This window comes from Sebastes fasciatus, chromosome 20, assembly GCF_043250625.1.
Source record: "Sebastes fasciatus isolate fSebFas1 chromosome 20, fSebFas1.pri, whole genome shotgun sequence".
In the NCBI taxonomy this organism is placed as follows: Eukaryota; Metazoa; Chordata; class Actinopteri; order Perciformes; family Sebastidae; genus Sebastes; species Sebastes fasciatus.
Genome location: NC_133814.1, coordinates 18,645,931 through 18,660,716, shown reverse-complemented (window position 1 = coordinate 18,660,716; position 14,786 = coordinate 18,645,931). Strand labels below are relative to the sequence as shown.

At 40.7% G+C, this 14,786-nt stretch overlaps 1 protein-coding gene across 1 annotated transcript; it reads right to left on the bottom strand.

Moving 5' to 3' along the window:
• Positions 1–9,276: 9,276 nt before the first annotated feature.
• bub3 (BUB3 mitotic checkpoint protein) lies at positions 9,277–13,987 on the bottom strand. Its single transcript, XM_074619932.1, has 8 exons — positions 13,846–13,987; positions 12,533–12,727; positions 12,379–12,448; positions 12,088–12,239; positions 11,659–11,817; positions 11,328–11,505; positions 10,888–11,104; positions 9,277–9,524 (listed from the first exon to the last, which is right to left on the bottom strand). Exons 2-8 carry the CDS (start codon positions 12,725–12,727, stop codon positions 9,515–9,517), a joined length of 981 nt encoding a protein of 326 aa, XP_074476033.1. The 5' UTR covers positions 13,846–13,987; the 3' UTR covers positions 9,277–9,514.
• Positions 13,988–14,786: the final 799 nt, after the last annotated feature.

The following is a 14,786-nucleotide window of genomic DNA, read 5'->3' as shown; positions in this document are numbered from 1 at the left end:
AAAAAAAAAAAAAGAATCTTTCAATTGTGTGTTGACAAAAGGAAAAATAAATGGGCACATGGGTAGCAACAGGCAGGGGGCTGCAGAAATTAGCCAGTCTTTAAACAACCCTCAAAAAGCACCACACTTGTAAAAAGCTACAGGACAACAAAGGACACACAGGAGTGAATGAAATGAAGCTTCCTTGCCAATTACTGTGGCGAACGTGGCCGCGGTGGGGCTTTTTGTGCTTCACGCAGGCAGTCTTTTCTCCCCTTGTCCCCGGCTATTGAGAGGGATACATTAGCCAGGCGGGGTTGGATGGGTGGATGGATGGATGGATGGATGGAGTGGAGAGGAGCAGAGCGTTCGCAGTCATACAGCTCACTTCACGCCTGGTGTTACAGACCTCTCTTATGACTTCACTCACAGTGCTCGCACAGAATGTGATTTTTTTTTTTTATTATTATTTTCTACCTGCTTTCTAAGACAAAAATCCAGACATGGAAAATATCTGCTCACTTTTATCTTGTTTGGATAAATTGCAGTGATGACATTCATGTGTGGTTTAATTTCTCATTGTGCTGACATGAAATCTATTTTGTCGACTATTTACTAGAGCTAAAAATCTGTAGTCGGATATGTTGAAACTTATTTCAAAAGGAGCCGGTTCTTTCTTCAAGCAGCCCTGCTGCTCTTTTCATTCTACAAACAATCTATTTTCCCCCTTTCCCAGACTCATTTTCAGTGCTTGTGCACATACATTTGGGTATCTGGAGTGCCTTCCAACCCACAAACTGTGAAATACAGTTATTTGTGGGCAACCTATAAGAAAACCATAGACTGTATATAAGAAGTGCAATCACCGTGACGTCACCCATTAGTTTGTGGCAGTTTTGAAGCCTTGAGTTTGGAGCTAAGTGCAACCGAACTCTGAATAAGACAATTTCAGGTGACCAAAAATGTCATAATTAACTTTAATGAACTGAAAACTGTGAAGAGATGAAAACATGGACAACGCCGTGGTAGCAACCTGTCAATCAGAAGGTAGCCACTCCCTAAAGCATCCCCTGCTTTATGGTCTATTTGACTCTAAATGGGACCATAATTTACTAAATGAACATCATGCTGTATTGAAGAAGACTTGAAACTAGTGATTGAGTCCATAAACTCATGTTTACAATGTTTACTGAGGTAATAAATCAAGTGAGAAGTAGGCTCATTTTCTCATAGACTTCTATACAATCAGACTTCTTGTTGCAACCAGAGGAGTCGCCCCCTGCTGGCTGTTAGAAAGAATGCAAGTTTAAGGCACTTCCTCATTGGCTTCACTTTTCGGACCCGGAGGTAGCTCACTGCAGAAAAGCTATTCAGATCTGGCTCCCCTTCCTATGTCACATGCAGAATCAGTAGAATATATCGCCCACGGCTTGAGTACTACCTTTGTAAAGGTGCACCATATTTTTCCCACACGCCAATCAGAGCAGTCTTTTTCGGTAGTGGGTCTTAAAGAGACAGGTGCTAAAACGGAGCGTTTCAGACACATGGTGAATACAGGTATATTTAGACAGACAGCATGAGAAAAATAATGTGTTTTTTGAACATTAAAGCATGTTAACATGTTTTAGTAGAAACCCCAAATAAAAGTATGAACATGAAAATGAGTAAGATATGTCTCCTTTAATATTTCTCCAGAAGCACCCTCCCAGTAAGCATGGTTTTGGTGATTTGAACCTGCTGAAATTTGATTGAAAAGTGACTATATTTAATATTGTCTTTAAGACCTACTTCACATTTAAACATGGTAATTAAAATGCTGTGTAGCCCTGTTTTAGACCTCTAATGATATGCAAATGATGGCTGCAACACTGATGTTATGTTTAATTGCAAAATGTTTTTTTTCACGTACATGCCTCCGGACCACCTCAATGAATGCTCAGCTCTTTATTTTTATGGCAATCCCAGTAGGCTCTGTAGGGTCACACAGCTACGTGTGCATGCGTGAACGTGCTGCCTGTGACAACTATCAGCAAGGTTAATGCTTCGGATAACAACATCCATCATTCAGTTTCATTAGCGGTGTCCTCTGACCTGTTCCACATAATGTTGTCAAATGTGTCAGGCGCCAGATTATTGGGAGGTATGATGATCAATAGATAAATAAGAGAGAGAGAGCTGCTGGCACGGCCGCAGAATAAAACCTCCATCCAGCATTCTGCCGCCTGTCACGAATCTGAAAAACAAATGGACTTGCCCGGGGCAAGAGCCATCAATAATAATATAATGTGTGGACGATGATGAATTAGAGCCAGACTTCTCAATGCAACGCCGTTCTACGCACAGAAACATCACCAGATGAATGCATTGATCTCTGCGTTCACATTAGTTTGCTTAATCTGCATTTGAGTCGATGGGACAACACACTGTTTCACTTCACTGAATTCAGGAAAGTTAATAATGTCCAATAATCAAAAGCTGTTTATGAAAGCACCTCTTTTTGTGCGTCATTGATTGGACTCTGTAATGCACTGATCACTCAGACAGAAGGCACTTAGGAATTGACAAATGTATTTCATATTCAATAACATAGATTTTTCCCTGCTTAACCACAGGTTGGAGTTTAAATACACATTTCCACATCCATAATAAGTACAGGCATTAACTAATAATAACATTGAACATTCCCTTTCAATGCCCTCACTGAAAACTCTAGTTCAGAGATGTTGAGGGAGTATTTCACCCTGACTTGACTTCTAAATGTCATTTTACTGCACTCATACTTTAATTTATTCAATATTTATCATGTTTTATTTGATCAACATTTTGTTTTGCTCAGTACGATGTATTTTCTTGGAAAGCAATTTCTAACTTTTATTTAAGAAATGTTTTATAAATAAAATTATTAAAGCTGTGGTGGGGAGTTTTATTTTTGGCGTCAAAAAAATCCCATAATAACCTTTCAGCGTATTGTAATTCAAGTGATCTGAGAGAAGAACTAGACTTCTGCACCTCCTCTTGGTTCTGTTTTCATGCTTTAGAAAATCTAGCCAGTGATGGGAAACATTTTACGTTGCACGGCAGCTGGATTCTCGCGATGTCACAAGATCACACGAGAATCGCAGAATCACATATCACACGAAAATCCCTCTTGTCAGGCTTCAAGTAATGCGTCTGAGTCCAGCAAGCCAGATCACGGACCGATTAGCACCTTGTGAGGAGCTACGGGCGAAGTTTAGGTGTGTGTGAAGCGACAGAGAGAGGCGACTGTTCGTTCTAAACAACAATGGCGGCTCCTGTAAGAGGTTAGCGTAGATGCTGAAACAGCATCAGTTAAATCAGAACTGGAGAGTATATCTTCATTGAAAGAAGAGCAAAGTACGGCATTGAAGGCTTTTCTCAATGGAAAAGATGTTTTCGCTCCTCTCCTGACTGGCTTCGGCAAGTGTTTGATTGACAGATGGTTCATCCAATTAACTGCCAAGTATTTTTGAAAGTTTATAAACAATTTCCAATGACGGCTTCTCAGATGGTTCTGTGTAACAAACCATCTGGCCGGTCAGGTTAGGAGACTTTGGCCAATCACAGGTCAGACCTTTATCCATGCAGCACAGTTTGTTTGTACTCTTATGTCTGTTGTCATCTTACTCCCATCATTTAAAAAAAAGATGCATTCACATTACAGCCTACATATTTGCTTTAGTCCTCGAACAATACTTCTGTCAACCTACATAAACTTCCACAGATTCACACATATACTTTGTAATATTACACAACAACAGAGAAAGCCAATAGCAGAAAACTGCTCCGAGCTGCTTCGGTTTTAGCAGCGGTGTCACTTAAGACCCATGAGATCCCCACGGCCCACAACTGCTACCACAATAGAGCTGGTGTAAATGTTCCTGCGTACTGAAAAAAACTGCCATGAGATCACAGTGTCTTGACCTAAATGTCACAGGGCAAACCAGACAAGAAAATATTACCAAAACACAGACTGCATTTTTTTTTATTATGATGGAGAAATGTGAGAAAAATACAAGAAACAAATCAACAATGGAACAGAAGTATGATCTGTGATATGAAAATGAGGGCCACGATTGGGTGATGTGACTGATAGCTCAAACCCTTGTGCTAATATTCATGTAAATATATAACCTGGAGCTGTACTATATGGTATGAACAAGTTTATACATCTCCTCTGCTAAAACAATGTGACACCGACACTTAATTGGCTGATAATAGTTGGCTTGAAATGGTATTCTTCAGGGGATTTGCCAATAACATCTAATAAAGCAGGTTGAAATGGATCCAAGGAGTCAGTTAAACCTCGCCCGCAGTCTCTCAGAGGCGCACAGGGAACTTGAGCCTCAAAGATGTGGTGCATTAGTTCTGCTAAGCTAACCGTGAATGCTAATTGCAGGAAGGACAAACTGTAACCCTTGCCCCGTGGCCATGAACCCATTAAACAGCACAGAGGGTTTCATAGACATGGAGAGCGTACAAAGAGGCTGGCCCTGAAAAGGCCTGCAATCTGATTTTGGTTTAAATGGGGATAACAAGTTTTGCAAAGTCCCCCCTGGGATCTGCCCTCGCCGTATTATTTTTGACAGTATAAAGAAAAGCGTCACTCCAAAGCTGACCGCAAATCGTCGATACAATGCAACAGGTTCTATGTTTTCAAGTGGAATATGTTGCCATCAGTTCTCACAGAGCCTGACAGGTGGCTCTCTATGGAGATGTGGATCAGTTAAGTTTAAGTACTTGTGGTTTCACCCCTGGAGGACATTAACAAACCAGTCCTGGTTCAATAGGACACCCTATACATGGGAAAGGTGTCCTATCCTCAGTAGCAACCGTCAAGCATTGTCTCTGTTTTGTAGGCAACACCTTAAACACTTAATCAGAACAAAACGGGAATAAATCAATCCCTAAAATATTTAACTTTTTGGGCAGAGCCGTTTCCTTTTTCTGTGCGAGCAAAAGTCACGAACAAGAGTTCACTTTTCGGAGTATTTTCACCTTTAATCTCTGCAAACTCTGGAGCCCCCTGGCCATACATTTTCAAACATGACCCCGATGCACCGACTGCCCCCGCCGTCTTTATACAGACATTCATCAGTTTGACAGGTGGCATGAAAGCTGAAAACTTTTGAAGTGAATGTTTACTGGGATGTCTGTCTTTCAGGAAAGGCAAGTATGGATCAACACTTTAAAGGAACAGTGTGTAGCATTTAGGGGGATCTATTGGCAGAAATATAATATAATATTAAGTATGTTTTCTTTAGTGTTTATTACACGGCTTTGTTAAATACTCAAATCAGATTTTTGCATTCTACGGTCTCTTATTTCTATATAGCAGACCGTTGCTATGGGCGCTGACGGAACATTTTTGTGTCAAATTATTGATTTTTTTATGTAAGTAGCCGTGTAATAAGCGGGATAATGTACAGTTAGCGGGTCATTGTTGTGAATTAAACCCTTACATAATCAACTGAAAATAAGAATCATAGTGTTTTTATTACCTTAGAATGAGCCGTTTATATCTACATACAGAGGAGGTCCTCTTCACGGAGCTGGCCACCATGTTTCTACAGTAGCCCAGAATGGACAAACCAAACACTGGCTATAGGGCTAATCGCGTTTTTATGTCGGCCACCGAAGTTCTACTTGCTTGGCACACGGGAAAAGTTTCTGTTGGTTGCAATCTGCAACCTAACCGCTAGATGCCGCCAAATCCTACACACTGCACCTTTAATGATATAAGTGTGCCTTTAAGTTGAACGTACCAAAATAATAAGAGTCAGCCGTACTACTGTTGCAGCTCTCTGAGGCTGTTGGGATATTTTATGGTGAAAATCTGTAATCTAAATTCAGCATACTACCATACAATCTCTCATTCATACTCTCAAATAACCGTGGTAATTTCAATCTGGTTGCATAGTCTTACAGGTCTGATTCTAAGCCACACGTTTCTTCACCATATGATTAATCTGCCGCACAAAGCCTAGGAGCCAAAAAGGAACCTCGAGCCCCCAAAATCTGTGACCCTCCTGTCACACCCAGAGATTTTTGATTTACTATATAGCCCAGCTCCCAGGTGAGCGTCCCCTCCACCAGTCGGCCCCATGCTGCCTGCCTGGCCGGCCTGCAAAGAGATGGATGGCTGCGAGTGTGAAACCTAGCGGTGGTTTACATGGCCTTGAGCTTTAGCGTCTAATTAGGCTCTAATGTAACTACAATGCTCTCGAGGAGATGTTGTCTTGCCCACCAAAGCTCTTTAAAAGCCTCCTCGGGGCAGGGGGAGCTCTGAGTGAGGTGCTGGGGCCGGCCACAGCCACGTCCAAGAGAAAAGCTCAGGTTTCATTCCCCAGCTGGGATGTACTGGAAACAGGACGCCAACCATACAGAGGACAAGACCGGTATCTTTGTTTTGGCCCATGTTTGGTGGTTGTGTACAAAACTGCTATTTTAAAATATAAGGCCATTGTTTGACTTGAAATATGTTACACTCCTATAGCCGATTATGAGCCCTGTTTTACAGTTTCCACCCTCTTATGCTGAGCTAACCAGCTGCCAACTGTAGCTTCAGATTTAACAGACAGACATGAGAATGGTATTAATCTTCTTATCTAACTCTCAGCAAGAAAGGGAATAAAAGAAATAAGTCATAAATACTGAACTGAACTGTCCACAGAAGGGGACTTAATGTTGAATTTAAGAGCTAGCTAAAAAGACAAAGCAAGATATGCTGGAGGAGGATGTTCACTGCTATAAACTGAAACCTGGCAACCCAAAATATGTCTTTATTAATGGTTTATTACTGACCGACATAGCATTTATTGTGTAAAGCAATTAGTTACAAGAAAGTAAAGTAAAGAATTTTATTAGAAACTTGCACCCAAATTTTAAAGACGACCTATTATACTGTTGTGCTCCTGAACTGCCTGAAACGCCTTGCTTGAAGTCCCGCCTTTCCTTCCGTAACGTTGTGATGTCACAGAGTAACACATTTGCATACTACTTGCCTAGCGGCTAGTTTGGCACGCCCTCAAACAAACAAAGCAAGTTAGAGCGGAGCTGGAGCGGAGTCAGATGAGTTTGGTTCGGTTGACCAATCACAACAGAGTGGGCCAGCTGACCAATCAGAGCAGACTGGGCTTTTCCTGCATAAAAAGGTCCTCTTTAAACCCTTCATGCATGTTCCTGAGGTTGACACCCTTCATAAGACAAACTTTCTAAACAAAATATTATTTAAAAACACTTTGTTACTGAGCAGCTGAACTGCTTCCATCAATGGATATCAGTTTCAACACCATCTTCATGGAAGCATGTCCCAGTGTGGTCAGAAAGCCTTGCAATGAAACAGTTCATTTTTTGGCGTGTAAATACAGGGAGTGTTATAAAATGAAATAATGCTGCTGTATGGTTATTAAAAACACTGAATAGCTTTATCTTTATTACTAAGGAAGAAGAAACTGCATTGTTGCATTGTGTCACTGCGTCTCGAAACAGAAGACAAACCGTAACACAAAATGCTGTCAACATTTTCCCGATGCATCATGTGATTTCCCCATTTCTTACACAGCTCATGAAGGGCGGTATCATTAGCTCGATATAATATTAGAAACCGGTCCTTGCTGAGAGATAAGGTGTCTGCTTGAAGGTCATCTGTGCCCTCTTGAGTGAACATAAGAGCCTTTTGTGGTCGGGTTAAATGCACATGACAGGCTGTTGGAGCACAATCACCCATTTTAATTGTCATGTAACGGTTTCATGTAGAGCCAAACTGTCTGCAACACTTCAGCGGTTGGAAACCAGAGCCTGGCCACACAACCACAGATGTGGTTAACTGGGCCTTCGCTGAAGGAACAAAAAAAGAGAAATCTGTGGAGACAGGCTTGGAGGAAGATGCTGATAGATAATGCCAGATTTATCTGCTGCAATTTGTTAAGTTACTGGCCTTAATAAATCCTTTAAAGCACTGCAAAAACTACAAATAGCTTCAATGCACCAGACAAATTGGCTGCAAAATTACCTTTTTCCTATAAAACAGCTAAACAATACAGACAAGAAGACCTTAACAGTTTTAATGCACACTCAAAGAACTCAATTTTCCAATTTAGCGGAAGCCAAAGATGACAGGAAACAAGGTAATTCGCTATGGCCTCCCAACAACAAATCCCCAGCCATTCTCCGCCTGCTTCATGGGCAGTAATTACGTCCCAAAATGAATGCCATTTCATATTAAGCTGCAGTCATAATCCAACGTCAAAGATGGACTCATTATCGGCAATCACGGGAATTAGTTACATCATTTAACCAATCCGAACTAATCATTTCCAGGATACCGCAGAAGCAGATAGAGCCATTAGAAAAAATTGGAGCTCTTAAATGGAATAATTGACATCTATATCTTCTCTGCTGCTTTGGCTGAAGGGCTTCAGAAATTGCATTAGTTGCAATTGAAAATGTGAACTGAGGGGAAAAAGACACCACTTAGGACTTTTGCAGGGCACTGCTCTGTGTTCACCGCTCCCATTCATGTGATACTGCATTAAAAAAAAAGGGTCTGCGTCGCATCCGACTCTGTCACCAGTGTAACAACTTGCAAAACAACAGCAGATAAATTCATCGATAATGATGAAAAAAGGTATTAGCCCAGTGAAACGTCTCCGCTATCACCCTTTATCTTCTATAGTAATACAATTTGTAGAATGTTTTATGCATTAAACCTTCTTTTCGAGTTAAAAACAATCCAATCGTGCAGTGAAGCCATAAAGATTGATAGCACTCAGGCCTGATAAACCTTGAATTTACCACCCAGGGTACTCGATGCACCATTAAAAATAAGAGAATTCTATAAATGAGCCTCATGATCATTTGATTTTAGTGTGAACCTTTCAGTCTGCTAGATGCAACCCGGGTCATCAAGTTTAGTGGTTTTCTCCCAATTTCCCCCCCCAATAATAAAGCAGGATCTGGTTTAGGCCGTAGACCTCTGATGTCTATCAACACAGGTCAGTGTCAGGGGGCAAGTGGAGCCCTCGGCAAGACGAGTGGATCATCGCTTTCCCTCAACACATCATCAAGAGGACAGCCTCAACACATTCCTGGCATTTCTTAGGTTCTCTTTTGCAGGTAGTACATGTGACAAAACTTGAGATAAAAAGGTTTTATTATACAGTCAAAAGTGTCCAACTCATATCAACGTTACAAGACTGATCCGCTTCAGTGTGATGTTAAAATGTAACTTCCATCATTAGAGTCAGCAAAGTTTGATGTCTCCAAAATGAAGTTCTGAAAATCAGTTTTTAATTCAAGAAAAACAATAGTTGGTTTGTCAGAACATACAAGAAACAATGAAATATTTAACAAGAGAGAAGAAAAGGTTTTTCACAAACATACAAAAGAGAAAATCAGTTTTTTGGAATGGAAAGAAATGATGGCAAACAATATGGTAATGGTACACTGGATGCCAGCAGATAACCCAAATGTGATAAAAGGCTTCATACGCAGAGGGAACCACTCCAAGGCAGATTTAGGTTGACCTGTGAACCAAAAACAGGAAAGAACGGATTCAATCAACTGAATCACTGAACCAGTGATATCCCATTCATTGAATACAGTTCCATAGTAATTCTGGGCACCAAAAAAAAAGGTCTGCTAAAACAGATGTTTTATAAGTTTATTACACTTGGATCAACAATGAGAAGAGGCCATATACTCCAAAGTTGCTATAGTGTGACATAAGTGGGAACATTTTGTACTGACATTACAACAAAAGCAGGGCTTGTCGAAGTTAACGCGATAACACGTTAACGCAAATTTGTTTGAACGCCACCAATTTCTTTAATACATTAACACAGCTTGCAATTTTTTAAAAGCTAAAGTGAAGCTACTTGCATCATATGAAACTACAAACACCTAAGGAATCTATTGGTACCAACCATGTCATACTAGCTTGTTGCAAATAAGTTTAAATAACGCAGGAAAAACTGTTATGGCCATTTTCAAAGGGTTCCCTTGACCTCTGACCTCAAGATATGTGAATGAAAATGGGTTCTATGGGTACCCACGAGTCTCCCCTTTACAGACATGCCCACTTTATGATAGTCACATGCAGTATTGGGTCAAGTCATAGTCAAGACAGCTGTTGCCTGTTGGACTTGAGTTTGCCATGTTATGATTTGAGCATATTTGTTATGCTAATTGCAGTACCTATGAGGGTTTCTGGACAATATTGTCATTGTTTTGTGTTGTTGATTGATTTCCAATAATAATATATACATACATTTGCATAAAGCAAGCATATTTGTCCACTCCCATGTTGATAAGAGTATTAAATACTTGACAAATCTACCTTTAAAAAGGTACATTTTGAACAGACAAAAAAAATATTTAATCACGATTAAATATTTGAATCGATTGACAGCCCTAAACAAAATTAATCCTTGGTCTTCACAAAACTCATCATTCAACACCCACAATGCCCTCTGAGGGAAAACTGTTTAACCAACGATGCGTTACTGCTGGAGTCTAATATTTCTTACCTAATACTGCATACAAACATTCATACATTTTTAAAAAGGTGTTTTTATAGTTCCTGGTCAAACACTGATTTAGTTTCACAAATGTAGTATGTATTACAGGGCCATTGTAGTGGATTGCATTACATTGTGCAGCACTGAGTGTATATTCACGACAGCATGGACACACAAACCGGTGGGAGGATTTTCAAGCTCTCATCTGTCTATCTTTCAACTGTCGGATATTGAAAAGTGGACGGGCAGAGATACAGATCAGCATTATGCTGCAGCTGGACGTGCTCCTTGTACACGCAGCTGCGTACATGATTCGCAGTGAGCAACACAAACCGTCGTACCGAGGACACAAGAAGTGAGGAAGACTCACTTGGGTTTCGTCTCGGCATCTGTGACTTGGCGGATGAAGATGGCGTCCTCTGGGTGGCTGATGTCTCCCTTCTCGTGCATGTAGGAGGCGGCGATGGCGAGCATGGTGCCGTCGTTGTTGAAGGCCAGCGAGGCGATGCTGGTCGGGTACCTGTGGAACTGACACAGGCGCTTCTTGTTGAACGGGTCCCAGATGTTCACGAAGCCGTCTGAGCCACCTGGAAGAAGGAGAGACTCAAGGTCAACCTCAAAAAGATTTAGACCGTGTTGCTGCTGAGATATGGATCTATAATAACTGTGTGTTCCTCATGCAACCTTGGCAGCGCAATGCCAAAGGTCATATGGAAATCTATGAGCTCTATAAAAACAAAATTACAGAGACAGACTAAATGTAGGTGGAAACAAATTGTCTTTTATCAAGTACCAACTAGCCGGTCGTACCTGTGGCAAAGGTGTTATGAATACTGTGAAACGAGATGGCATTGACGGGGTAAACATGCTCAATTCCCTCCTCCTTCAGCCTGTGGCATTTGAAGGCATACTTCTTCTTCTGAACCTCCTGGCTCGGGTCCAGGTACTCCACAGCTACACGTCCCTCGATTGAACTCAAGACGTAGCCCTGAAGCCAAGACACAAAATATGAAGTTACCATCCAACTTCTATTCATTAACACAGGAATCTGTGTCTGTTAGGAGCAAATTATCTGACAACTTTTAACTGTTGAACTGTGCACACTTAATTGATAAAAAGTTGATTTGAATTCAAAGTGTACCTGTTTGTTGGGGAAGGCTCTAATGCTGCGAGTTTGATACTTGAGACTGGACTCTCGTCTTTGCTGTACGTAGCCCATGTTCCTCAAATCCCACACCAGCACCCGTCTTCCAGCCGTGCCGACGATCAGCCTATCTCCAGCCACCGAGAGGGTGTACACCTTTCACAAAGACGACAGAGACGAGATGAGACACAACACTAGAAATGCTGAAAGTCTTACTTGACACGTACAAAAAACACATGTAACAATGATTATAAACTCCACAACCAGAGACATTTATTAAGAGGTGCAAACCTATCGAACAAATAGGCTTTAGGTTGTTTAGATGTTCGTGCAATACAGTGACTCATAAAATCTTGCATACATTGTTATACTATATACAGTATATTATATTATACTATACTATACTATACTATACTGTGTGTCTACCTTTTCAGGCTGAGTGAAGGTGCCAGCATTGCAGGGCGTCCTTGGGTCCCACAGCCGAACCGATCTGTCCCAGCTACCCGTTACCATGACGTTAACCTCTGGACAGTACTCCACACAGCGAATGGGGGCATCATGTGTTCCAACTATTGTATCTGTTTAAGGATAATAAAATGATAGAGCAGCATAAATGAAAACAGCTAATACATGGCATAGCTATGAAGATCTGTGACAGGTTTAGGTGATACTTCCTGAAACCTTTTATTAGTACTTAACAGGTTTAATGTGACATACCTTGGTCTGTGTTCAAATCATGAGTTTTTAGCTGTGCATCTAAACCTCCACTCCAAGAATGTGTTGGGTCCTGCAAGTAAAATAGGAACGTTATCTGTGTGTACCAGACACTGGCAATAAGGAACCTAAACAAATATGAAAAAAATAGACCTACATAAAAAGCACAGTCAAGAACTGGAGCTGTGTGCTGGTACTTCATCCGCATGGTGTTGCCTCCGACATCGAAGAGACGGACAGTGCCGTCCCAGGAGGAAACCAGCAGGAACTGGGCTGCACTGGGGCTGAACTTGACAGCAGAGATGCTGTCCTCTGGTCCCTGGTTTAGCTTGTACTCGTTTGAGCCCGTCATCTGCAAAGAGGAAACATATAAGGTCTGAGACTGAAACTAAGTCATGTTCCATGGTGACTTTAATGACACCTACTTGAAGCATAAATGACACGTTTAAATATAACAATACTTCATTACATGCCCATATACAGGGGTGGACACAACATAAACACCTTAGTTCAACAACTCCTCAAGCTTCAAAAATGTCCACAGAGTTTAATCAACACCTCTCTGTGGCTGAAATACAAAGTTATTTACATACCTTAATGCTCCAGGAAAGTAATCATTGTTACAGATACACTACAGGTAGTGTTATTGTGTTCATCCCCGTCTATTATTGGTATACTGACAATACTGACAATAACCTGATATTTTCAGGTGGTATTTTCATTCATTCATTCATTCTCACTGTGCAATTTCATTTTCCACTTGTGCAATTTTGTTAACAGTCTGTTTATTGTCAATACTGCATATACTGCTCCTATTTTTATACTTCCTTCTATTTAAATGGTTCATATTTTGTTACACTTTGTTTAGCTCTTTTTTTACTGTTAGCTGATGCATCTTGTTTTTTGCACTATCCCCTTTGCTGCTGTACACTCCCCACTTGCACAAGTGGAAAATGATATTGCACAGTGAGAATGAATGAATGAAAATATCAGGTTATTGTCAGTTGTTTGGTGTGTAAGTGGTCTACTGGGAGCAGTGCTGGTTGTGGAGTCTGACAGCTTTTGATCACGTTCACTTCAAGTTATAACACATGCCTGTTATGCATGTTTTAGTTATCTAAAACATCTCTCTTTGAGATATTCCACCAGAGAGGAAACAACTAGGTGGATCAATGGCTTTGCAGCTTGTTGTTAGCCTAGCCTAGCTCAGATGCAGCAGTTGTGTTCTGCTAACATACAAGATAAATAACATAGCTTTCTGTTGAGAGAGCTGGTGGAACAATACTTTACTTTGTGTGTTTTAGAGCACATTTGTTCTTGTTTTACACTGAAAACACGTCGCATCCAGCATGTACACTGAAGCCTACTGCTACTAGCCACCACCACCAGTGTGCTAATGCTAACGTTAGCTTGTTACAGTAAAGATAACATCACTACAACTACTGCTGTTAGCCGTTTCACTCTACTTACCGCTTCGGTTTGGTGCTTTGATGCTTTTCTTTAGCGATCCTGGTTATTAAGCCTTGATTTACAGTTAAATATAAGGTATATATTATAGCGTGGAGATGCCACAAAGCAAGGTGGATGCGTGAAGCTAACCGAAGCTAACTCCTTTAGCCGGAGCTCCAGCTGGACGCTGATTGGTTGGGACGAACTTCCCGCCTGCGACGTGATTGGTTGATTTAAGAGCTAACCGGAAGTTTCTGTTGTCTCAGCCCAGGTCACATGACACAGGACTGCTCTCTCTCTCTCTCTCTCTCTTTCTCTCTCTCCTCCTCTCTCTCTCTCTCTCTCTCTCTCTCTCTCTCTCTCTCTCTCTCTCTCTCTCTCTCTCTCTCTCTCTCTCTCTCTCTCTCTCTTTCTGAGGATTTGTGTGTCCTTTCATTTATGATAGACACAATGCAAATATAATAATATAAAAACACTAAAGTCCTAATGCACCATTATACAAATAAAAAAATGCCTACATTGGGATTATCATAGCCTACTGCTACAAGCTATAGGAAAACCTTACAATAGGAATATAAAAAATGATTTTTCATCAGGGCGACAGGCTGAATTAGTATCAGCAAAGGTACATTGTGGCCTATCCATAATGGTTTGGCTATTAAATGACATAGGCTGCTGTATCTGTATCTATATATGATTTTTTTTTGTGTTTTGAGGAAAACTTTGTCCAAATAGATCTAGTAACAGTCTATAGACAAATAAATAGCTGAGCCTTCTAAACATAACATTCAATATCGTTAACATTTGTGAAAATATAAAGACTGATTTATAGTTAATCTCTTGGATTTTTTTGCCTTTTAACTGTGAGCATCTAATCTAGCGTTTGCGAATTGTTATCAGCACAATTATTGCTTATTTGAGAAAACTATGTAGCAAAATGAATACCCCTATATGAGATCAAA